This window comes from Primulina tabacum, chromosome 13 (assembly GCF_025594145.1).
Source record: "Primulina tabacum isolate GXHZ01 chromosome 13, ASM2559414v2, whole genome shotgun sequence".
NCBI lineage: Eukaryota > Viridiplantae > Streptophyta > Magnoliopsida > Lamiales > Gesneriaceae > Primulina > Primulina tabacum.
The window spans coordinates 22386173-22411755 of NC_134562.1; the positions used below are offsets into that span (position 1 = coordinate 22386173).

Sequence of the window (25583 nt, forward strand, 5' to 3'; positions counted from 1 at the left end):
AAACGCTATGCAAGAAAGAAAAAAACAGAAACGTTAGCATGAACCAACTTGTTGTCATGGAATTGAGGGGGTTCGTTTTTTTTATGGGTTGGGACCAGAGCTTGGCTATGGTCCGTGAGGGGCCTAGGGAAGAGTCCTAGCCATGCTAGGACTCGAGCTAAGTGGGCTGGGAGGAGTCCTTGTTGAGAAGGACTCCACCCGAGAATTTGAAAGGGGAGTAGCGCAGGTACAGAAGCTGGTGCAGGGGAGAGATGGCTCGGCCTGGGGGCTTTGGGCTAGTCTAGGTCGAGTCATTAGGGTCCTAAGAGGGTGAAATAGGGTCTGGGCAGGGGCTGGTGCGGCTTGGGTGTGCTGTGGCTCGAAAGAACATGATGAAGCATTGACAGCATGATATACGCGAGGATGCTGCCACTGGTTCAGTGGTTTGCTGCTCACGTCCAAGGGCTTGGGTTAGTCTGGGTATGGTCTGGGCGTGGTCTATGGTCAGTTAGGGTCAGGGTGGCTCAATGGTTAAGGGTTGGGAGGAGTCCTAGACTAGATAGGAGTTCCTTTGCTCGAGGGCACTAACACACGTACACATGCATGCAATTGGGTTAAGGGGCAGAAGGTTTTTGTGCGGGCCAGGGCTGGTTTTTTGGGCTGGGCTTGCACAGTATGGTCCCTAGATGGGTTGGCTAGGTTTTGGCTCGAGGGGGCTCGGGCGTGGCTCGAGTAAATTGGGAGATGGCTCGGTGTGTTCGTCGAAGGGTCAAAAACGAAAATTTAAGTAGGAAAAATTGATCCAAGGGTCCACGGGGGTGGCTCATGACTTGGAAGGGTAGAATAAATCATAAAAATGCTATATTTAAAATTTGGGATCAAAATAACGAGTTTTAGATTTATTCGGGATTTACGCACGAAACGCTAATTAACGAGATAATTGAAAAGCCTAGTTTTAAGCATTATAAAATTATGAAAAATAAGGTTTAAGCTTAAATAATTATTAAAAGTCTAAGTTTTTAATTTGGGAATTTTCTATTAAGGTTTGGTTTAATCGGGATTAAAACGCATTAATACGTCACATTTAAAGATTAATTTAAAAGTCCTCGATTTAAGCTAAATAAAAATGTGAGAAAATTCATCTAAGCTTAAATAATTATTTGGGACATTTTAGACTCAATGGATTTAAGAAAAAGTCAAAGTCGAGAAATTATACATCCAGGGGTAAAACGGTTTTTTTACACCTAGAAATTAGTAAACGTCATGGCAGTCTCCTGAATGCTTTTTTATGTGATAATATGATTATTTTCAATGGTTATGGATGTTTATGGAATTTTTATATGTTAATTTTAAATGTGTATGGATTTTTAAGATGTTAATATGTTTAAATGTTTTATGATGTAATATGTTAAAACGTTTATTTTAAATGTTTATGATTTAAATATTTATTTTAAACGTTTATGATGTTAAAATATTTATTTTAAAATGTTTATGTTTTTTTACGATTTTAATATGTTAAATTATGATTTTTAAATATTTATGAATTTTATGATTTAAATATGGGCATTTAAAAGACATGTTGCATGCTTGGTTTCAAAATAAAAATGATATTATATGCATGTTTTTATTAAGTGATGATAACGTGTTGAAGGACGTGAAGGGATTGTGACTACTACATGTTGGAAATATCGTGAGGGTTATGGTCCTAGTGGGAGCCCGACGATCGTGTTTTCGTTGATACGAATACGAATATGTGATACGAATACGAATATGTTAATACGTAGGCCAAGGCCCAGTTGACCGGTGAGAGTGTTGCTGGTGTCCCCGCCGCCCAGTACTGTGGTTTTTTAGATGGATCCATCGCCCAATACGTTTAAGAATACGAGTCACAATCAACGATCTGAATTCAACATACACGAACATGAATACGAATATGAATATGATTATGTTGATATGAACATGATATGAATATGAATATGTTGATATGAATATGTTTAAGTGATATGTTTATGTCTTTTGAAAATGTTTTTATGCATCGTGAAAATGTTTACGAAAACGTTTATGTTTAAAGTTTATGCATCTTCATGAAAACGATATTTTAAGTACAAGTATTTTTCACTGTTATATGTTAACTGTATTATGTAGTACTCGTTATCAAGAATATGATGTGTTGAATCTTTAGACTCACTAGGTGTGATTGATGCAGGTGATTATAATAATGTTCATGGAGGTCTTGATGGTTGATCTGACTGGACTGGAGGTGCACATAACCCGAGTACCGACGCTAGTTTTCCGCACTAGTTATGATTTATGATTTCAAGTTATGTTAAAAATATTTTTACGTCTTTTATTTATGTTATGAGAAATTTTTGAGAGGTTATAGTATGGGCTATACTTTTCAAATAATATTTTTAGGTTGGTAAAATGTTTGACGATTTATGCTTTAAAATATTTTCCTTTGGATTTTTAAATGGCAGTTGGATGTTTATTTTTAAAATGATGTAAAAAAATATTTTATGGTTCGGCCGATACTAAGTGAGATTTAAAAAAAAAATCTAGCACGTTTTAGGGAAACGAATAAGCAGACGTTTCACGACGACTGAAATCTGTTGTTATAGGTGAACTCTACCAATGGTAAGTTCGACTCCCAACTCCCAGAGAAATCAATGATGCAAGCACGGAGAAGATCCTCCAAAATCTGAATAACCCGCTCTGACTGCCCATCTGTCTGCGGATGGAAAGCTGTGCTAAACAGCAACTTCGTCCCCATAGTCGAATGCAAGCTCTTACAAAACGAGGAAGTGAATCTGGGAGCTCTGTCAGATACGATAGAAACTGGAATACCATGGAGTCGGACTATCTCTCGGATATATAGCTCTGCATACTGAATCATGGTGAACGTCGTCTTAATAGGCAAGAAGTGCGCTGATTTGGTAAGACGATCTACAATCACCCAGATGGAATTCGATCCTCTGGCTGACCTCGGCAATCCGGTCACAAAGTCCATGGTAACATTCTCCCACTTCCACTCGGGAATGGGAAGATGCTTGAGCAAACCTTCTGGTCTCTGATGCTCGGCCTTCACTAACTGACAAGTCAGGCACTCGGATACAAATCGTCTGATGTCCTTTTTCATACCAGGCCACCAATACAATAGCTGCAGATCTTTGTACATCTTCGTACTCCCTGGATGAATAGAGTACGGCGACATATGGGCTTCTGATAAGATATCTGCTCGGATAGAATCACTGCTAGGAACCCATATCCTATCTCGGTATCTCACAATACCATCACTGACTGAATAAAAGAGACTGCCCTTGGCCTCATCTCTCTGCTTCCACTTGGCTAACTGCTCATCTGATGACTGACCACTGCGAATACAGTCCATAAGGGAAGACTGAATGGTCAAGGTAGATAGACAAGGAACTCTACCTCGAGGATAAGTCTCAAGATCAAATCTCTGCATCTCAAACTGAAGAGGTCTCGAAACTGTCAAATGGGCCATCGCTGCAACTTTTCTGCTCAGTGCATCCGCAACTACATTAGCTTTACCCGGGTGGTAGCTAATGTCACAATCATAATCCTTCACCAGCTCCAACCAACGCCTCTGACGCATGTTCAGCTCCTTCTGCGTAAAGAAATACTTGAGGCTCTTGTGGTCGGTAAAGATCTGGCACTTCTCTCCATATAGATAATGCCTCCAAATCTTCAAGGCAAAATCTACTGCGGCCAACTCTAGATCATGAGTAGGGTAGTTCTTCTCATGAGTCTTCAACTGTCTAGAAGCATAAGCTATTACCTTCCCATGCTGCATCAATACGGCGTCAAGACCGAGCTTCGAAGCATCGGTATACAGTACAAACTCACCGGACCCTGACGGCACGGCCAAAACTGGTGCTGAGATAAGAGCTTGCTTCAAAGTATCGAAGCTCTTCTGACACTCCTTGCTCCAAACAAATTTCACATTCTTCTTGGTCAGTGCTGTGAGTGGAACTGCAATCGAGGAGAATCCCTTGATGAACTTCCGATAATATCCTGCTAAGCCAAGAAAACTGCGGATCTCTGATGTATTCTGCGGCACAACCTAATCTCTGACTGCTGCAACTTTCGCGGGGTCTACCTCAATGCCACTGCTGGAAACAATGTGGCCTAAGAACTGCCACCTTCTCTAACCAGAATTCGCATTTACTGAACTTTGCGAATAATTTGTACTTCTGCAATGTTTGCAACACTGTGGTCAGATGCCTTCTGTGATCCTCCCGATTCTTGGAGTAGACGAGAATGTCTTCTATGAACACTATCACAAACTGGTCGAGGTACGGCTGAAATACGCGATTCATGAGATCCATGAAGATCGCTGGTGCATTAGGTCAAACCCAACGGCATCACAAGGAACTCGTAGTGGCCATAACGAGTCCTGAAAGCTGTCTTTGTAACATCAGCATCTCTCACCCTCAACTGGTGATAACCAGAACGCAGATCTATCTTGGAGAAAATCGAAGCTCCCTGCAACTGGTCAAACAGATCCTCAATCCTCGGAAGTGGGTATTTATTCTTCACTGTAACCCTGTTCAACTCCCGATAGTCAATACAAAGCCTCATCGAGCCATCTTTCTTCTTAACAAACAAGACTGGCGCGCCCCAAGGTGAGAAGCTAGGGCGAATGAACTCCTTGTCAAGAAGTTCCTGAATCTGCTTCTTAAGCTCTGCCATCTCTGTCGGTGCAAGTCGGTACGGTGCTTTTGAGATCGGAGCCGTACCTGGCATAAGCTCGATAAAAAACTCCACCTCCCTCTCAGGTGGCATACCACAGACGTCCTCAGGAAAAACGTCTAAGAAGTCTCTAACAATCGGAACATCTGAAGCTAACTGACTGGGTGCCTCGGGGACAGATACAAATGTCGCTAGAAACGCCCGACACCCTCTATGCATGAGCTTCCTAGCCTGAACATATGGAATAATGCGCAGTAAAGGAAAGTACCTGTCTGGCTCAAATAAGAACTGCGTCATTTCAGGCTGTCGGACTAAAACAGATCTCCGCTGGAAGTCAATCAAAACTCTGTTCCGCAAAAGCCAGTCCATCCCTAGGATGATGTCAAACTCTGGCATCGGCAGTACGATAAGATCCGCATAAACAAGGTTGCCATGGAGCTCAAGATCTATGTCTCGGATCACATTGGTGGCTGCCATCTCCTCGCCAGACGGCAGTACTACGGAATAGGCTATATCTAGCCCAATGGTCTTGACTTTAAGGAAATTAGCAAAGACCTCTGAAATGAATGAGTGAGTGGCCCCTGAATCTATCAAGGCCTTCGTAGCTGAGCCAGCTATGAAAATTCTCCCTGAAAGTTCGGAACACTAAGCGGAACCCAATAATCACAAGAGTTAAGCTTATAGACATGAAAAGGTCACAGTTCTTCTAACTAAATCCCGGAAATAAATACTGAGTAGAGCATGCAATCCTATCGGAAAACTAAGTTCAAAATCTAAATCTCGTTTCCCAAAACATTAAATCTCAAATGTAAACTTAAAGCTGCAAAGTACCTGTCATCAACATAGTATCGGGGTTCGTCTCCGTCGCATGGAGAGCAAACACTCTGCCCTGGGTAAGCAGGTTCTTCTGAGGGCAATACGGCAACGTGTGGCCTGGGCTACCACACTTGTAACACTTCCCTGAGCCAAACATACATACTCTGGCATGGTGGCGTGAGCATTTAGGGCAAGCCGGATGCTCAAAGGTCCTCGGGACGGCATGTCCCTGCTGCTGCTGCTGCTGCTGAGGTCCTCCTCTGTTTCTGGGCGGGCCGTGATACGGCCTCTTGTTCTGATGCTGATGCTGCTGAGGAGGAGGACGGTGTGGTACCTGGATTGGGCGCTTGCCCTGACGGTCTCTCTCGATGTCCCGCTGATCCTGCTCTGTGGCTAAGGCTTTGGAGACAGCGACCTCATAAGAAGTAGGTTCAGACACCCTAACATCACGGCGCAAGATCGGCCATAGACCCACCAAGAAATGCATCAACTTAGCTCTGGCATGGTTCGCGATCAGGGGCACAAAATGGCAACCCCTCTCAAACTTACGGATGAACTCCGTAACAGTCGAATCTCCCTGTCTCAGGCTCATGAACTCAGTGGTCAACCTGGTGCGCACCTCCTCTGTAAAATATTTGGAGTAGAATACCTCCGTGAAGCGTGCCCAAGACAGTGTAGCCAAGTTAAGGGCTACTGAAGCTCCTTCCCACCATAAGCGGGCATCTCCTCCGAACAGATAAGAGGCACAACGAACTCGATCTGCATCTCCAAGCTCCATAAAATCGAAGATAACTTCGAGGGACTTGATCCAGCCCTCAGCAATCATGGGGTCAGACGTCCCAGAAAACTCCTACGGACGCATCTTCATGAATCTTTCGTAGACCGCCTCGGGCCCTGTCGGCCTGGTCGCCACAGCATGGTTCCCCGCAAACTGTGCGAAGAACTGCGTCATCCCAGCTAGCATCTGGGCATTCATGTCCGGTGGAGGCAGTGGTGGAGGTGGTAGGTCTCTCTCCTGTCTCTGCTCCTCCCTGTCCTCTCGGCGAGGCTCCTCATCTCTATTGCGCTCGAGGATGCGCCTAGGGGGCATACTGTTCCATACATAACCCATACGTAACTAACATGCATAATTCCATCATTAATTTAAATTTAAATACTGAGCAATAAAATCTGGGCGAAAAAAATATCTCATGAAATCATGCTGTTGAAAATAATTCATGCTTTAAATGAAATGCGTAAATGTAAAACTTACAGACCGAAGACGTGACTTCATGAGCTTCTCGAGATCAGTAGTAGTACAACCCTAAACAGAACCATTGCTCTGATACCAACTCTAGAGGCCTAAAAATCCTTACTTGAACATTTGCGGAAAATTTAAAATTTTTCTTATGAATAATTAGAATTGCCTCATTCATAACTGAACTAATAAATAACGTTTGATGTTCAATGTGGCAGCGGAAGAAATTAACATTTTCGAAATAACAGTAAAAAGTTTATCCAACGATAATTAAAATGTTTGAGCCATCAAATAAATGCTGAACTGAGGTCCTCGGGTCCTACTACTGCCGACTCGAGCCTGCTCACTGGTCCCCGCCCTTAGTCCCGACATCATCAGCACCTACAACAATCAAGTCTAGTGAGTCTAAAGACTCAACATGCATATATCGTAAGTAGCGAGTAAATAAATAAATAATAAGCTTGCATGCAAGTGAAAATATCATGTCATGAGGCATAACGTAAAAATATCGTGTCATGATTCATTATAATACGTGCATAACTGAACTGAAAATCATAGTGGAAAATGTTTGCTCCTTGGAGCCCTGTACTGAAATAGCCTGTAATAATTTTCTGGTGAGATTATGCATGTGGTCCCTGAACTGAACTGACCGGTAACTGGCGACCGGGCCTGTAACTGGCGACAGGACTTAGTAATGTACGTCTGATCAGACCACTGCCACAGTACTGGGTGAAACAACTGAACTGACCGGTAACTGGCGACCGGGTCTGTAACTGGCGACAGGACTTAGTAATGCTCTCATAACCGGTAACTGACGACCGGACCGGTAACTAGCGACCGGATTTAATCATGATAGTAAAGTGACCACAAGCCATATCGCATAAATCTCAAAATTTGTATTTTTTCACGTAATATAATTAAATAACTGAATTAAATATCCTGTAACAATTTTACTGAATGGATTGGATCGCTCCCAGGCTCGCTGCAATCTAAATATGCCATGAAAAATATGCAATAGTTTTATGGGACCAAACTATGTAATAAACTTCAAAAATGTGACAATTACGCCTACCGACTTCGTATTTAATCACTACTCCGAACCAACCCGAACCAACACTGAATCATCATGTAGTCATGATTAAAATACGCCTAAAATGATAAAATAATGCTCCTAAAATGGTGAGGGCCGAAATCTAGGTGAATGGAGGCCAAAACATGAAACGCTCTTTCGAGAGTCAATTTGGCACATCGCACCGTAAATTCTCGTACGACCTCAAAAATGATCCGAATGACAAACGGTAAAAAAAATGACCTTCCCAACTCAATGAGTCACTGTTCGGTCCAAGGCCATAGGCTAAAAGCCAACCGAGAACTCGAACGAGCCACCGAACCAACACAGCAAGTTGCTGTCAAAAATACAGCAACTGTGCTTGGTTTGCTTGCGTCGTTTGCGAGGCTAATGGCCATTGCGGCTTGAACCACCGACCAAAACCTCTTACCAACATCCCAAGGAATGATTTGAACCATGGCTATGGGCCCTAGACCAGCCAAAATTCGCACCACACCAGCAAACAACCGAACGTTCCAACTGAGAACAAATTCTGCACGTAGGATGCATTGCTTTTGTTTGGATGTCACTAATCGTTCCAATGGCCATTTGATTGACCATGACACGATCTAGACATCTAGGGTCATGGTATGAACCGTGGCTACATGCCATAGGCCAACCAATATCCACACCAAACCACCAAAACCGAACCACACATGCTGCAAAAAGGGAGAAGCCGAAGGGGGTGCTGGGCTGTTCTAGCGTTTTAATTAAAAACCGATTCACCATGGACCAAGCCACCAAAAGGAAGACTTAGTCACGTCATAGACATGCTAGGGAAGTGATCTAACCATGGCTATAGGCCTTTAGGGCAGCCAAGATCAGATCCTTTCCCCTTGACAGCAAAAACCGAATTTTTGAAGCACAAAATGGCACCGATGGAAAGCTGCTGTCATTTTCGGATTTCATCATGCATGGGGTTTGTTTGAATGGACCAACGTGGTCCTAATGCCTCCTAATACATGTCTAGATGTTGCCTTGGGAGCCTGGAGTCGAGCCAACCACCTGAATATACAAAAACAATCAAAACCGTGAAGGCACAAGAGGGACCGAAAATCTGCATGTTTAATTTTCTGAAAATTGTTGGTATATTTCGGTTTTAGCATGAAAGTGATGATCATGAAATGTAAAAATAATGATAATAGGACTTGATTGAAGAGTCAAGGAATAATATATGCATGCCTGGTTTCGTTTTGAAAGAAAACGAAAAAACGAGACGATCCGGCGCGGAGGAGGTGGAGCGCTTTCTATACTACCTTGCTTCTTACTCGATTTTCTCCTATCTTCCTAGCTATGGAACCCACGGTTTTCTACTCTGAAATGGCTCTGATTTTCGAGATTATGGATATGGGGAAATGGTTAGGGGAGTGAGGGAGATGGGTGCAAAATATAAGGGACAAATCAAGACCAAGTCTCCCTCATTTTGAAATTTGAATTTTTGTTGCTATCAAATATTGGTTGGAGGGATTAAGGATGAGGTGTGGCCGATTCTACCATGCACAACAAGGCTAGGATAAGGTTGATTATTAATTAAATGGTGCTCCAAAAATCAAAGAATTATCCTACTAATTAAATACAAAGAAAGGGTCAAAGGTGATGTGTTGGCAAGGAATGTTCTAGCAACTAAGGGTGGCCGAAATTCTCACAAATAAATGGAGGAGAATTCTTTTCTAACTAGTAAATTTATAACCCTTAAAAGCCTCATTAATCCTTTAATTAATTTAGTGAATTAATCCTTTAATTATTGGAACTTAAGTGAACTTATTTCCTACTCACCTCAAGTAAATAAATTAAATCCTCAAACCTCCTTTTTAACTTAAATCAACTTACTTGCTAGCTAAAAATAAATCCTGGAAATGTTTTCTGAATCTTAAATTCTATCTCAAAACTCCAACTCCCGTCCGGCCTCACTGAAATAATTGAAATGATAAAAATTAAACTACTGCATAAAATAATTAAATTTAAATACTCATGCAATAAATTCATTTTAATTTAAAATACTAGAATTATGCATGGCTTATACGTAGTCTAAGTTACGGGTTCTACAAAAATGAAGTTGATTCAGAAAAGAATGAAAACCAGCTTCGAATGAACAGACTAAATATGCCAAAGTCGGACGATGACTGTTGGTATTTGAAGCCGAAGATTGAGTAAATCCTTGACTGGGATAAATAGATTTGATAACAGCTGATGATATTGATTTGGTATGAGTTGTTGATTGGTATATACGGATTTTGTATAGCCAGTATTGTGAGATTGATTCTGTCAGAGTTATTTCGAAGGATATCATGATATTATGCTCTTGAATTGTTATTCCAATTTAGAATCACAGATCCGTATAAGAAAGATATTTCAGGATGAAGACTATTCTATTATTGAAAATACAGTAAGTTGACATGGCATCAAAGAGACTATCTGAAAGACAGAATTTGTCATAATATTGAGATTTCAGAATGATTTTATTGAGATGAGTTCTGATTAAACTCTGTTATACATTTCTTCTGATATATCTGAATTGAGTGCATATGATTTCGGGGACGAAATCAGATCTTAGGGGGGAGAAATGTAAGGCCGGAGATTTTATTAATGTAATCTGAGATTAATCTGAAATGATTTATTTATTAATTGAGATGATTATAGATGAAACGGATCAGACCGAGAGAGCCGAAAGAAGATTTGACATTTTGTGCAAGAAAAGTCCCCGCGCACACGCTCGACATGTATGGGCGCACATGCGCGAGGAAGACAGAACCATGCGCGCACATGCGCGGCTTGAATGAACGCACATGCGCGGAACGTCCAGAGAGTTCGGCGCACATGCGCGGCTTGAATGCGCGCATATGCGCGGAACGTCCAGAGGGTTCAGCGCACATGCGCGACGGAAGGCGCGCATATGCGCGAATGGTGAAGGCACGAGATAGTAGGTCTCGCGCATATGCGCGACTTATGTGCGCGCATATGCGCAAGCAGTCCGGTAGTTCGGATAAGGCTTCCGGCGCATATGCGCGACCTTGTGCGCGCATATGCGCGTGACGTGCAGAACATGCAACCACCCACTTGTCTTTTAGGGGCAACGTGCATATATATATATGTATATATGTTACAATTCAGAAGAATTCAGAAAAGGGAATCCGAAGGGAAACGCTGGGAGAATTGATATTTCTTTTGCGACTGTGCAAAATCCGCCCGTCTGAATTGTAATCCGACTTCAGTACTGTATTCCTATCGACATAGGCTACAACTGGACGTAAGTTTTGTTACGTTTAGACATGATTTGAAATTATGATATTGTCAGAATTGAATATGAATCATATATGGTATTTCTGATATAATAGACATCGTATAACTGAAGTCAGATTGAAGAACAAACTGTGTATGTATTTGTTATGATTTTTGGAGTTGATTTGATTAAGATTCAATATCAGATTTGTAGTATTATTCAGATTATGAGTTGTAATGATACTGATGAGGAGTTCTGGTATTATATCTGTGATGTTGAGATTGACGGGGATATCGAAACTGTATTGTTATGCCGTCGAATCATCAGTTGATTTAGAGTGATCAGATTCAGTAATGATTTCGATGATATCGTTGATATGAATTAGATTGTACCTTGTTCAGATATGGATCAGATTATATACTGATTTGAGTATTGATCAGAATAGGTTTTGAATCGAATTATATACTTATATTGTACTTATGCGATTGTCATTGCCAGACTGGATATGGACAGATTGGAATACAAGACTTCGTCTTCGTCAGACCGGGAAGACAAAGGTATAATTCATGTTTTGTTTTGGGAAGACACAACTCAAATGAGATTCAATTTGAGTTTCCCAACAAAATCACATACTAGAATTGTTGTTTATCTTTTTATATGATTATGCTTTGTTTATAGATTTATATTCAAGCATTTGAGATAGGAAAGTTATTTGGTAGATTCGCCAAATTACTAGATGTTTGGTGGTATCGACGCTTCGGATCAGAGTCACTCCGATTGTAGATATTCGATACAGACAGGGCCGAAATCTAGGAATAAGACGTACAGTCACCCCGATTGGGAGGGTAGGTGACAGACAGTGACGTCTTATTCACACCGGGATCCCTAGAGTTAGAGTTGAGTTGAGTCAAGATATGAATTGAATTGAGTTGCATGCTTATATTATTTTGGTTTCAGAGATTATGGAACCCATTGTTACTGCATGCTTATTTTGATTTAGTTTCATAGACTATAAAACCTATTGTTATTGATTTAACGCATGATAATATGCTTTATGATTTATATTGTGTACATGCATGTCTACCATGTTTTATACTGGGATTTATTCTTACCGGAGTATCCGGCAGTTGTCTTGTTTTGTATGTGTGCATGACAACAGGTGGGGGAGGATCGGGGTCAAGAAGATGATGAGAGAAGATGAGTTAGAGTGGTGATTCCGGACTTATTGTAGACTTGGTTTAATACTTGAAATTTAGTAGTTGAACCTTAGACTAGTTTGAATATTTGTTGTATATTATTGTACTTTTATACTGAGATGTATATTAGTTAAATTCTATTACGCTCCGCACTTGTGTTTTAAAAGAAAAACTTTTAGACCCTGTTTAGTTTAATTGATAATTAAATCCCAAAGATGATTAAGAACATGATTAGCGTCCGGGTCCCCACATTTAATCCATGCCATGAAATACCATCTATTATGTCTTGTTATCTATTATTCATTGAAGATGGTATTATATAGCTTTCATTTCCATAGCCATGTTATTCAAGCTCAAGCCTATGTATATTTATTTGTTGTTCTTCGCTTTCTACTTACTGAGTTATAATCTCATTCCAGTTAATATCATGTGATGCAGGTGACAAGAAAGAATAAAAAGGATTGTTAAAGGTTGAAGAAGTCATATGGCAAGAAAAGGGGAAAAACTTTTGGCATGTAATGCTTATTTTTGTTTTTGTGTAACATTGATAGTCATGGGTATTTTGTATTTTGAAAGAAAAAATCACATATATTTTGGTGGTGACTTTTGAACATAGTTTGATGATATTTTTGGGAATGGTTATATTAAAGGTTTGGTAGCGTTTGTTTTTTATTATACGAGTTTTATTTTCCCCTTTGAAATGAAATGCTTCCGTGCATGTTATTTCTTTTAAAAATTAAATTTCATGGGGGAGGGTTGTTTCAATTGGTATCAGAGCAGGTTTCTTCTGACCATATATGATTTTTTCTACCTAGGACAATCCGGTATGTTTATGATCCTGCATCTATTGATTTTAACATTGAGGAATGATTCTATTTCATTATCATTGATATATCATTGTTTCCTAGCTATGTTGAAGTGAGCTTATGTGTAGGAAATTCCTCCCAAAAGAAAAAGCACCGAAGGGGATGATAGGACCCCTACCTCTGATAAGACTGTGAAAGTTGTGGACGAATTCAGTAAGCTATTAAAAGAACAGGTTAAGGTCCATGGCGAACATATTCAATAGTTATTGAGCATGCACACCACGACCCAGGGTCGTGGCCAGGGAAGGGGTCAAGGCAGAACGGAAAGTACTGAATATGGTTCTTATGATCGGTTCAGGCAAATGAACCCTACTGAATTTATCGGTGGTCCTGATCCACTAGTGGCTCTTGAGTGGGTCAAGTAATCGGAGGCCATATTTTATTATTTGAAGTTCTCTGACAGAGATAAAGTGAGTTGTGTTATTTTTATGTTGGTGAAAGCGGCCCGTATTTGGTGGGAAGCCACCAAGGTTACTGTTAACGTTCGTGAATTAAAGTGGAATGAGTTCAAGGATTTATTTTATGCCAAGTATTTTTCGAGTGAAGTCAAAGCCAAAAAGGTAAAAGAATTACTTGAGTTGAGACAAGGCTCCATGAATGTCAATGAGTATACTCTTAAATTTGAGGAAGGATGCGTTTTTGTTCCCTTTATTGCCGAAAATGATAAAGATAAGGGAGAGCATTTTCTTCGTGGGTTAATGCCAGAGATTAGGAGGGATGTTCACATGTCGAAAATTGTTACATATTAAGATATTGTTGAGAAATCATTTCTTGCCGAACACGATGAACTGGAGATCGAGAATGAGCGACAGTTAAGAAGACAGACTTTCCAAGTGAGAGGTCAAGGGGGCAAGTGCTCATGTTCGAGGCGGCCACAAGGGGAAAGGTAAGATGGAGTCGCATAACAAAGCTCCATTGTTTTCCTCGGATCTTGAGAGACCATTGTGTCCTAATTATAGCAAGCCACACAAAGGAGAATGTTTGGTTGATAGTGGCCGATGTTTCAGATGCAAATAATTGGGACACACAGCACATAAGTGTCCTCTTACTTCTGAAAAAGGAAGAGTACAGGGTAGAATTTTCGCAATGACTAAATAGTGTGATAATCCTGATTCTTCAGTAATTTCAGGTAATATTTTAGTATCCGGCAAGGAAGCACTTACATTAATTGACACTGGTGCGACACATTCTTTTAGTCTGAAGTGTTTATGCACTCTTTATCTATTGAACCTACTGTCATGCCTTTACATTTCAATATTTTGTTACCTTCTGGAGATGAAATTTGTTCAACTTGTATCTTTAAGGCATGTCTTGTTCAGATGGGTACGAGATTGTTGTTTGCTGATTTAATTGTTATTCCCATGGTTGCCTTTGATGTCGTACTGGGTATGGATTGGTTGTCTGCTTACCGTGCAGTGATTGACTGTATGGGCAAGACAGACAAGTTTTTAGCCGATGATCATGAGAGTGAAGTATTTGTTGGTTTAGGTTCTTCGTTGAGTATTCCCATTATTTCTTTTTTGCAAACTACTAAATTATTGCACAAGGGGTGTATTGGTTTTCTGGCTTCGGTTTTGGATGTCAGAAAAGAAATAAATATGCAATTGCAGGATATTGATGTAGTGCAGGATTATCCTGATGTGTATGCTGAGGAGGTGCCTAGATTACCACCTGATCGAGAGGTAGAGTTTGTTATTGAATTGATTCTAGGTACAGCCCCAATTTCCAAGGCTTCATACAAAATGGCTCCGACCGAGATGAAAGAATTGAAGAATCAATTGCAGGAGCTATTAGATAAAGGTTTCATTCGCCCTAGTTCCTCGCCATGGGGAGCTCCAGTTTTTTTTGTGAAAAAGAAATATGGATCTTTGAGATTATGTATTGACTATCGAGAACTAAACAAGGTAACTGTTAAAAACAAATATCCTTTTCCACAGATTGATGATCATTTTGATCAATTTCAAGGAGCAGTAGTGTTCTCGAAAATAGATATCCGGTCAGGGTATCATCAATTTAAGGTAAAAAATAATGATATACCGAATACTGCTTTCAGAACGAGGTATGGTCATTATGAATTTTTGGTGATGTCATTTGGGCTAACCAATGCTCCTTCATTTTTCATGGATTTAAATGAATCGTGTCTTTAATCCATTTTTGGATAACTTTGTCATTGTTTTTATTGATGACATTTTGATCTACTCTAAGACACAAGACCTTCATAGTGAGCATTTGAGGACTGAGTTGCAGCTATTGAGGGATAAGAAATTATATGCTAAGTTGAAGAAATGCGAATTCTGGTTAGAGCAGGTGGCGTTTTTGGGCCATATCATTTCGAAAGAGGGAATATCGGTGGATCCATCCAAGATTGAGTCTATTAAGCAATGGTCCATTCCAAAGACACTTTCAGAGGTTAGAAGTTTTCTTGGGTTGGCAGGAAATTACAGACGGTTCATACCGGATTTTTCAAAGATAGCATTGCCACTGACGAGTTTGACAAAGAAGTCTAGCATGTTCGAATGGACCATAGAGTGCCAACAATCATTCCAAGCACTGAAAGATAAGTTGACTTCTGCCCATGTGTTAGTACTTCCTTGTGATACTGAGGATTTTGTTGTGTATACAGATGCTTAAAAGTAGGGGTTAGGTGTCGTGCTGATGCAGCGTGGTAAAGTGATAGCTTATGCTTCTCGTCAGTTGAAGGACTACGAGAAAAATTATCCTACTCATGATTTGGAATTGGCGGCTGTGATTTTTGCCTTAAAGATTTTGCGGCACTATCTCTATGGTTAGAAGTGTGAAATTTTTATGGAGCACAAAAGTTTGAGTTATTTGTTTTCACAGAAAGAGTTGAATATGCGGCAACGGAGATGGTTGGAACTGGTGAAGGACTATGATTGCACCATTAGCTATCATCATGGTAAAGCTAATGTGGTTGCGGATGCTTTGAGTCGCAAGTCGAGTTCTTTATTGGGTTCCATGATTCAGAAACCATTGTTGCTTGATTTGAAAATAAATGAGATAACTCTATTATCTCCAGGTATAGTAGCTCAATTATCTGCATTGGTTCTTCGCTCAACTTTGTTTGATAGAATTTTGAAGGAACGACGGATTGATAATCAGTTATTGGAGTTGAAGAGGAAGAGTGAATTAACAAGGGTTTCTGAGTTTGGGTTGAATCGTGATGGTTTGTTGACTTGTCGAGGTAGGATATGTGTTCCTTTGGGTGATGACATTCGAAGAGATGTACTCATTGAATCTCATACAGCGCCATATTCGGTACACCCTGGTAGTACCAAGATGTACCATGATCTTCGACGCCTTTACTGGTGGCCAGGTATGAAGAAAGATATCATATTATTTGTTTCTAAATGTCTAACCTGTCAGCATGTTAAGATTGAGCATCAGAGGTCGGCGGGGTTGTTGCAATCCTTACCTATACCGCAATGGAATTGGGAACACGTCACCATGGGTTTTGTTTTGGGGTTTCCAAGGACTCAGAAGGGCTTTAATTCTATTTGGGTGATTGTAGATCGATTGACAATGTCATCACATTTTCTCCCAGTCAAGACGACATATTCTATGAATCAATATGCTGAGGCTTATGTCCAAGAGATTGTGAGACTTCATGGGATACTAGTGTCGATAGTTTCAGATCGTGATCCAAGGTTTACATCTGAGTTTTGGAAGATTTTACATAGAGCCTTGGGAACGAAATTGGCCTTTAGTACGGCCTATCATCGTCAAAGTGACGGGCAATCAGAAAGAGTTATCCAAATTCTTGAGTATATTTTGAGGGCATGTATCATTGATTTTCTTGGTAGTTGGGATTCAAAGTTACCTCTTGTCGAGTTCAAATATAATAACAGCTACCAGTCTTCAATCGGCATGGCACCCTATGAAGCTTTATATGGAAGGAAGTGCCGATCTCCTTTATATTGGGAAGAGGTAGGTGAAAGAAAGATGTTGGGCCCATAGTTGGTTCAACAGACAGCAGATGTTGTAGCATTGATCCAAGAGATCTAGACAGAAAAGTTATGCCGATGTGAGACGACGGCCTTTGGTATTCGAGGTTGATGACCATGTTTTCATTAAAATAGCTCCCCTCAAGGGAGTTATGCGATTTGGAAAGAAAGGTAAACTTATTCCTCGATACCTTGGGCCATTTGAGATTGTTGATAAGATTGGAGACCGAGCCTATCGTCTTGCATTGCCACCGGACCTGGATCGAATTCACAATGTCTTCCATGTTTTTATGCTCCTCAAATATCTTCCTAATCCATCTCATGTTCTTCGACATGAATAATTGGACCTTTTACCTAATTTGAGCTACGAGGAAGTGCCGGTTCAAATACTTGATCACAAAGTTAAAGTGTTAAGGAATAAAGAAATTGGTCTTGTCAAAGTTCTTTGGAGGAATCAAGTGATTGAATAGGCCACATGGGAACCGGAGGAAGAGATGAAACAACGTCATCCAGATTTGTTTGAAGGTAAGCAAATTTCGAGGATGAAATTTTTATAAGGAGGGGAGATTGTAATAACCCAATCTTTTATCCTTCTATTGTCAATGATATTATTCATTGGTTTGGTGTTTTGGATATATGATTATTATTATGGTTCTTGTGTACAGTTGTTGGAAGGGTTGGTATTTCATATTATGACATCAATATGGTTATTATATATATTCATGGTTTATCGTTGTATGGTTGTTTTTAAGGAATTGTTATGGTTGTAAAGGTTTAATGGTGGGATTAGATTAACGGTTTTGATGGTTGAGATTATGTGGGATGGTTATTGCCTGTTGTTATGTTTATTGGAATGGTAAAAGTATGATTATTGTTTTGGCGTTATGTTTCATAGTTGGTGATGGTTTATGGAGGGGGATGAGTTCTTATTGTGATGGTTTATATAGATGATGTGAACATGTAATTGGATGGTTTGTTGCATTGGTATTGCATGGAATTGGAAAAAGGAAGTTTATAGTTCAATTGTATCATATGTGAGCTTGTGATTGATGGTGTGGTGCAGGAGCAGCGCCATAGCGCCGGAGGAGTAATGCTGCAGCGCCCCCGAGCATGGGGCGCCGCGGCGCCTCCTCGAGGCTTAAGTGCTATTTAGAAATGCGATTTTTGGTATAAGAAAGGCCTATATTATTCTTGTCTAGAGACTTCTACTCACTTCCTACCCTTCTTCCTTCTCATTATCGGTTCAAACTTCTTTCCCTACAAGTTTTTCTCTTCTTCATATTTTGCACTTCAAGTTCAAGGTTCTAGTGGATTCTTTATTCCTCCTACCTTAAGTTCCAAGCTCCAAGGTAAGAACTCTTTATATTTTCGATTTAGTGAGTTTGAGGAGTTGAAGGTATAAGATGGTTTGGTTGATTTCTATGATCATTGATGATGATTAATGGTTGATTATATGTATTTTATTGTAGGAATTCCTTCATAATCATCTTAGCAACCATTTGCTTCTCGAGTTGTAAGTAGAGGCTCTCCTTCTTTGCTCACATGATAAATATATTTACAAAAGCCACGTTTATTGATGTCTAGCTCCTTCTATTGATATATGTATTGATATATATTCATTGATCAAAGAATACTATTGTGAGGCCCGGGGCCGAAGAGGGCGGGGGTTGATCGCCGGTGCCATCAGTTGCACGGACAATGAGCGGATCCTGGCAGGCTTCTAGGTGGAGGGAACATGAATGAACCGACCCACACGGGAATGAGAGGGATTCCGAGACTGTTCAATGTAATGAACTGTACAGTTGAAGAGGGCTTAAAAGATTTGATTTGTTCTACTCATATCACGAAGGTGCATCTTCTTTTCGGTAGCTCATCACATAAGAACTCCAAAGTTAAGCGTGCTTGAATTGGGGCAATTTTGGGATGGATGACCTCCTGGGAAGTTTCCCATGGTGCGTGTAAGTGAGGACATAAGCACGCTGGAAAGAATCGTCTTGATACAGTGAGGACAGTCGTCGAATCTGGGGCGTTACAGTTTGTATCAGAGCCGACCTCTCCTAGTACGGTGTGGTTCGGGGACGAACCAAGCGGAAGCTGGTGGGCATGTGAGGCCCGGGGCCGAAAAGAGCGGGGGGTGATCGCCGGTGCCATCAGTTGCACGGACAATGAGCGGCTCCTGGCAGGCTTCTAGGTGGAGGGAACATGAATGAACCGACCCACACGGGAATGAGAGGGATTCCGAGACTGTTCAATGTAATGGACTGTACAGTTGAAGAGGGCTTAAAAAATTTGATTTGTGCTACTCATATCATGAAGGTGCATCTTTTTTTCGGTAGCTCATCACATAAGAACTCCAAAGTTAAGCGCGCTTGACTTGGGGCAATTTTGGGATGGGTGACCTCTGGGAAGTTTCTAAGGGTGCGTGTGAGTGAGGACATAAGCACGCTGGAAAGACTCGTCTTGATACAGTGATGACAGTCGTCGAATCTGTAGCGTTACAGTTGGTATCAAAGCCGATCTCTCTTAGTACGGAGTGGTTCGGGGACGAACCAAGCGGAAGCTGGTGGGCATGTGAGGCCCGGGGCCGAATAGGGCGGGGGATGATTGCCGGTGCCATCAGCTGCACGGACAATGAGCGGCTCCTGGCAGGCTTCTAGGTGGAGGGAACATGAATGAACCGACCCACACGGGAAGTGAGAGGGATTCCGAGACTGTTCAATGTTATGGACTGTACAGTTGAAGAGGGCTTAAAAGATTTGATTTGTACTACTCATATCACGAAGGTGCATCTTCTTTTCGGTAGTTCATCACATAAGAACTCTAAAGTTAAGCGTGCTTGACTTAGGGCAATTTTGGGATGGGTGACCTCCTGGTAAGTTTCCCAGGGTGCGTGTGAGTGAGGACATAAGCACGCTGGAAAGACTCGTCTTGATACAGTGAGGACAGTCGTCGAATCTGGGGCGTTACAGTGGGATGGGTGACCTCCTGGGAAGTTTCCCAGGGTGCGTGTGAGTGAGGACATAAGCACGCTGGAAAGACTCGTCTTGATACAGTGAGTACAGTCGTCGAATATGTGGCGTTACAACTATTGAATTCATGGATAAAGGATCTAGTAATCCATTGTGCCTACCATATGTTTGTTAAATTACCTCAATGAAGTTTCCATGATTAAAGTGAATAATTGATAGTAAATATTATGCATGTTATTGGACAGTTTCATTATAAAGGTGTATATCTCACAGTTTGATATTTATATCAAAGAGGTACATATTTCATAGTCACAAGTCATAGGACTATCAATTCTTTTCTTTAATTCATGCCATGAAATACCATCTATTATGCCTTGTTATCTATTGTTCATTGAAGATGGTATTATATAGCTTTCATTGTCATAACCATGTTATTCAAGCCCAAGCCTATGTATATTTATTTGTTGTTCTTCGCTTTCTACTTACTGAGTTATAATCTCATTCCAGTTAATATCGTGTGATGCGGGTGACAAAAAAGAATAAACATGATTGTTAAAGGTGGAAGAAGTCATATGGTAAGAAAATGGGAAAAACTTTTGGCATGTAATACTTATTTTGGTTTTTGAGTAACATTTGTAGTCATGGGTATTTTGTATTTTGAAAGAAAAAGTCATATATATTTTGGTGGTGACTTTTGAATATATTTTGATGATATTTTTTGGAATGGTTATATTAAAGGTTTGGTAGTGTTTGTTTTTTATTATAAGAGTTTATTTACCCCTTTAAAATGAAATGCTTCCGCGCATGTTATTTCTTTTAAAAATTAAATGTTATGAGAGAGGGTTGTTCCAGCAACGTCCTGTAGAGTGATTGTTGCCTCGCCAACTGTAAGGTGAAATGTGAGTGTCTCTCGACGCCATCTCTCAACGATGGCTGTAAGCAAATGATTATCATAATTTTTAATAGGACCACACTGAATGACATCATAGAAACCCATGTGTGCTAGACATAGGCGGACACGGAGGTGAATCACAACATTATGCAATCTCCAAAGACATTTGTCATACCGGCGTGGAGGAATTAGTGCATCCATGTTTTTAGCATTGATATTATTTTATATGTGTTTACCCCATAAATACAACACATTATCCGTATTTTCAGCCATCTTGCAAACAAAAAATCATTATATAACAAAGATTAAATAAAATGTATTGGGCATATTTGAAAACAATAAAAATCATTATATAAAAATCATCTTGAAAACAATAATTATTTTGTAGGTACATTAAACAAAAGGTATTGGGCATATTTGAAAACAATAATTAGTTGTAAGTATTTTTTCTTCTTGTTTCTATTAATTATTCGAAAAATTTGTCGTGGTTCCTAGTACTTATTAGAGAAACAAAGATGCTCATATAATAAATGTCAGAGAAACTTATATTCGAGTAATATGCAATATGGAAATATATTTTACAAAACAAAGATTAAATAAAATGATTGTTGTTTGATTTTTTTAATATAAAATATGTTATTATTATATGAAGCTAATTTTCATAATATTATTTGTGTCAATAATAAAATTCATTCAATCAAATTTAGTTCAATAAATCAACGAACAATAATAAATATAATTAAAAAAATCAATAACGTTATCTCTTAAGATTCACTCGTATGAAATAAATTATCAAATCAACGAACAATATATTAATCTTTCAATGTTAAACATTATTATAAAAACATTATTATAAAAAATACATTATAAAACAACATTAATTCAATAATAATAAAATACATTATTAATACCTGACAATTTTCGATAACAAAAAACTTATTAACACAACGTCCGACCGAGAAGAAATTTAACTAACAAAAAATGTCGTTGAAAAAACGAAACGAAAAAAAAACTATCGACTCAGAAAAAATGTAGAAGACTTGCACAAAATATGCGAAGCTTTGTGGTGTTCGAATTGTAAGTGAGAATGGTAAGTGATCGGTGCAATTTAAAGAAAGAGGAGGAGTCACGGATTCTCAGAATCCGCGACAGACCGTATTTTTTTAAAAAAAAATTGAATCCGGAGTTTAAAAATCCGAATTGTTATATTTTTACAGCTACACCACATTTACAATATTTTAATATATATTTTTTAAAATTATATTATTTTAAAAAAAAAACCCTGTGAGCACCCGTAAATTACGGGTGGAAAATGTTGGATATGTGGCAGTCTGCTATATATTCGGAAAGAATCCGATCATTTTTCATATTTTTTTAAATAATAAATTATATTTAAACTTTTTTTAAAAAAAAAATTGAATCCGGCATAAGGTGACATATATTCTTAGAATCGGATACAGATTATATCAGATTGTCATACATTCATAAATATTTTCAAATTCCTATTTTTTTATTTTTTCTATTTATATTATTTTAAGAAAAAAAAAGCCAGACAATTGTAGGGCACACGAAGGAAAGTCGATCATTATTTGAGCATACGTCACGATTGTCCCACTTCCATAAAACCAGATGTCCGTACAAATTCATACGTGGTATCAAATTAGAGAATCCACGTACTTAATAGTGTGTACAAGCTACAGAAAAATTTCGTCATTCATAAAATAGATAAATAAATAATAAAATAATAGTTATATGTGCATTGAACATGACGGCAAAATTGATATGATAGAGGTAAAGATGACAGATCATACTGTTAATTAGCCAACAACCTCCTATTCATGTCAATGACTCGACTCAAGATCTATCGAGCCTACGCAGAGTTTTTTAATGACGATTTGCCCAGTTAATATGATTTACGAACATTACGAATTAGTGCATCAGCCCGAGGTTATTGAGCACTCCTCAAACTCAAACCAAAACCAATCTAGCCATATACTTCAAAGTTTGAATAGGTCTATTGTGAAACAGTTTCACGAATCTTTATCTGTAAGTTAAATCCTACAGATACTCTTAGCATAAAACGTAATACTCTTAGCATAAAAAATAATATTTTTTATTAATGACCCAAATAAGAAATTCGTCTCACAAAATACGACCCGTGAGACAGCTTCACACAAATTTTTACCCCAAAGTTTAATATACAGGTTCAACATGTTAAACCAACAAAATATATATCCAAATATATATATATATATATATATATCCATATATATTTACTTTTTGAGAATGCAAAAATTTATATTTAAGTACTTTACGCGTAAGTGTTACGTGCTTATAGATAAATTATATGTTCTTTAATATTTTTTTCCTTTTTTTAGTATAAATGATATTATTGTCTAAAAATTTTAAAATATAGATAAAGATAAATAAATGTTATTAATGATTTTAACATATTGTTAAAAAATTTAACATCTTTTGTTTTAACTAATAAATTTAAAGCAAAAATTAGATTAAAAGCAAGCTCGAATTCAAGTTTTTCTTATAATAAAGTGAACATGATAGTTAACCAGCCAGTATTATTGTCAACACATGAAAATTTTTGATGAAATTCTTCTCAGTAACAAATAAATTATAAATATGTAAACAATTACCTATACAACTACCAAAAAAATTTATGTATTATAATATATATTGTCTTTAAATAGCACAATCCATATGATTTAGCGAAGGCCTGCATGATCTAGGCGCGAGACAAGGCATGTTTCACACAAGCAAAGAAAACACATTACATCTCAGCTTAAGTCCTGATTCATGCATGTCTCTAGAGCCTTCAACAACGCACGTTGAAGCACGACGAGCCTCATTCAAAGGTTGCGAAAAAGACGATCAATCAGTGGTTACACTGCATGAAGTAATGGGTGATGTTCGATGACGTGCAAGACTTTTAGTTTCAACATTAGTATTTAATAAAATAAAAAATGAAAGAGACTATCAATCCATGGTACAGAAAACGTGTGAAAAGCTGATGGCTCATGAACAATAAAATTCACAGTGAGTGAAACTTGCTGTAAAACATGATGGCTTAGCATAAATAAACTAGAGAAAACGGAGAAACTTAGCACAAAGCAATAAGATAAAGACATATGACCAAATGGCGAGTTAGGTCTGGTTTATTCACGCGAAGAAACAGATGTAGTCTCACATATGAGAGCACACACAAAGCAAACTTACTAAAGATAAGCAAAACATAACCAAAACAACACCAGAATCCTCGACAAAAACACAAGTGTTTCCCACTTGCTCGATTCGACTTAGTTTAATGAGAAGATATCTTAGGATTGAGAGATTTATTGAACCATGCCCTCCAACTTCCAGCCGCTTTCCGAGTCATCGGAGAAGACTTCTCCCCACCAAAGGCATTCCCAGTTTCCGGCTTCTTGCAAAGCATGAAATTGCGGACACCAAGCGAACCAATCATCTCCCATGGATTCAGAGCTACAAGCAAACAACAAATTTCAATGACCAAACTCGTTATAATTTACAAAACAAGTCCTAAACAAACTAAGTGAATAACCACAAAAATTAGAAATCTTTTCAGCAAACAGCTATAGGGTTGTTCATGATTAGTACACTACATTGGAAATTTCACCACAAAACACAACAATTCAACGAACGAACAAACATGAACACGAAATTTACTACCTTCAGTTCCAGCAATAGGGCAGTAAAGTATGAAATTATTGAAATTGGAACCAAGAACAGGGAGCCTGCCCTCTCGAGCATACGATTTCAGCGCAGTATCAATAACATCAGCAACAAGATCCTCCTCATGCACCACAAATCGAATCGGGCCGGAGCTCCCGTGCACCGTGACGCTAATCAAGAACCTGTTTCCCTTCAAGGGCTGGTTCTTCTTTGGCTTACAAATCAACATTCTTTATTATAAAATTCTTAAATATTCTTCCCAACAATATATTCTACAAGACCTAAGAAAAAGAAAAAGGGGTTCTAAAGATCGAATTGAGATTGGGACACAATGAATTCGCGTTCTTGATTCACGGGTCGAGGCCGAGGCAGCGGTAGTACCAGCCTTCCATGCACGATCCAAAGCAGAAGAGATTGGCGGCGGATATCAAAGCCCCTCTTCTTGAGGAAGCGGGGTTGATCATCAATTGTGCGCTCGAGATTTCCACCATTCACAACGGGGAATTGGTATTGCCAAAAGGGGACAAAAGGTATAAAGAAGAAGAGGAATTTCGGTATTTAGGAAAAGGGGGAAATAGGATGACGATCGAAGCAGATGGGCCGGTGACTCGGTATTTAGGAAAAGGGGGAAATTAGATTACGATTGAAGCAGATGGGTCGGTGACTCCGGAATTTATTGCCGATGCAGCACAATTTTGCGATCTTTGCTGTATAATATATGTGTGTGAATTCAATTTAGGTTTGGGATATGATTACTGTTTTCTTTTCCTTTTTTTAATAAAATTTTATATTGGTAAAAAAAATTATTTTGTTTGACTGAAATATCCTTGAAATTATTATTTTTTGATTTAAAAATATATATTCGATTTAAAATAAATTATTAGATTACTTTGTTTGTTGAGCCATGTATATTAAATTTA

General features: G+C 39.0%; 2 protein-coding genes across 2 annotated transcripts; one reads left to right on the forward strand and one right to left on the reverse strand.

The window, feature by feature from the left end:
* The first annotated feature begins 13347 nt into the window (after positions 1 to 13347).
* On the forward strand, positions 13348 to 13884 carry LOC142521916 (uncharacterized). The gene is made up of 2 exons (XM_075625089.1): positions 13348 to 13496; positions 13539 to 13884. Exons 1-2 carry the CDS (start codon positions 13348 to 13350, stop codon positions 13882 to 13884), a joined length of 495 nt encoding a protein of 164 aa, XP_075481204.1.
* Positions 13885 to 24073: 10189 nt separating this feature from the next.
* LOC142523185 (uncharacterized protein At4g22758-like) lies at positions 24074 to 25348 on the reverse strand. Its single transcript, XM_075626840.1, has 2 exons — positions 24661 to 25348; positions 24074 to 24453 (listed from the first exon to the last, which is right to left on the reverse strand). The coding sequence occupies exons 1-2, from the start codon at positions 24890 to 24892 to the stop codon at positions 24275 to 24277; spliced, it is 411 nt and encodes a 136-aa protein (XP_075482955.1). The 5' UTR covers positions 24893 to 25348; the 3' UTR covers positions 24074 to 24274.
* Positions 25349 to 25583: the final 235 nt, after the last annotated feature.

Coding starts and splice junctions, on each gene's coding strand:
- LOC142521916 (XM_075625089.1), top strand. CDS start 13,348: ATGCACACCACGACCCAGGGTCGTGGCCAGGGAAGGGGTCAAGGCAGA. Junction 13,497..13,538: donor GTGGCTCTTGAGTGGGTCAA/GTAATCGGAGGC, acceptor GTTCTCTGACAG/AGATAAAGTGAGTTGTGTTA.
- LOC142523185 (XM_075626840.1), bottom strand. CDS start 24,892: ATGTTGATTTGTAAGCCAAAGAAGAACCAGCCCTTGAAGGGAAACAGG. Junction 24,454..24,660: donor CCCTATTGCTGGAACTGAAG/GTAGTAAATTTC, acceptor GTTTGCTTGTAG/CTCTGAATCCATGGGAGATG.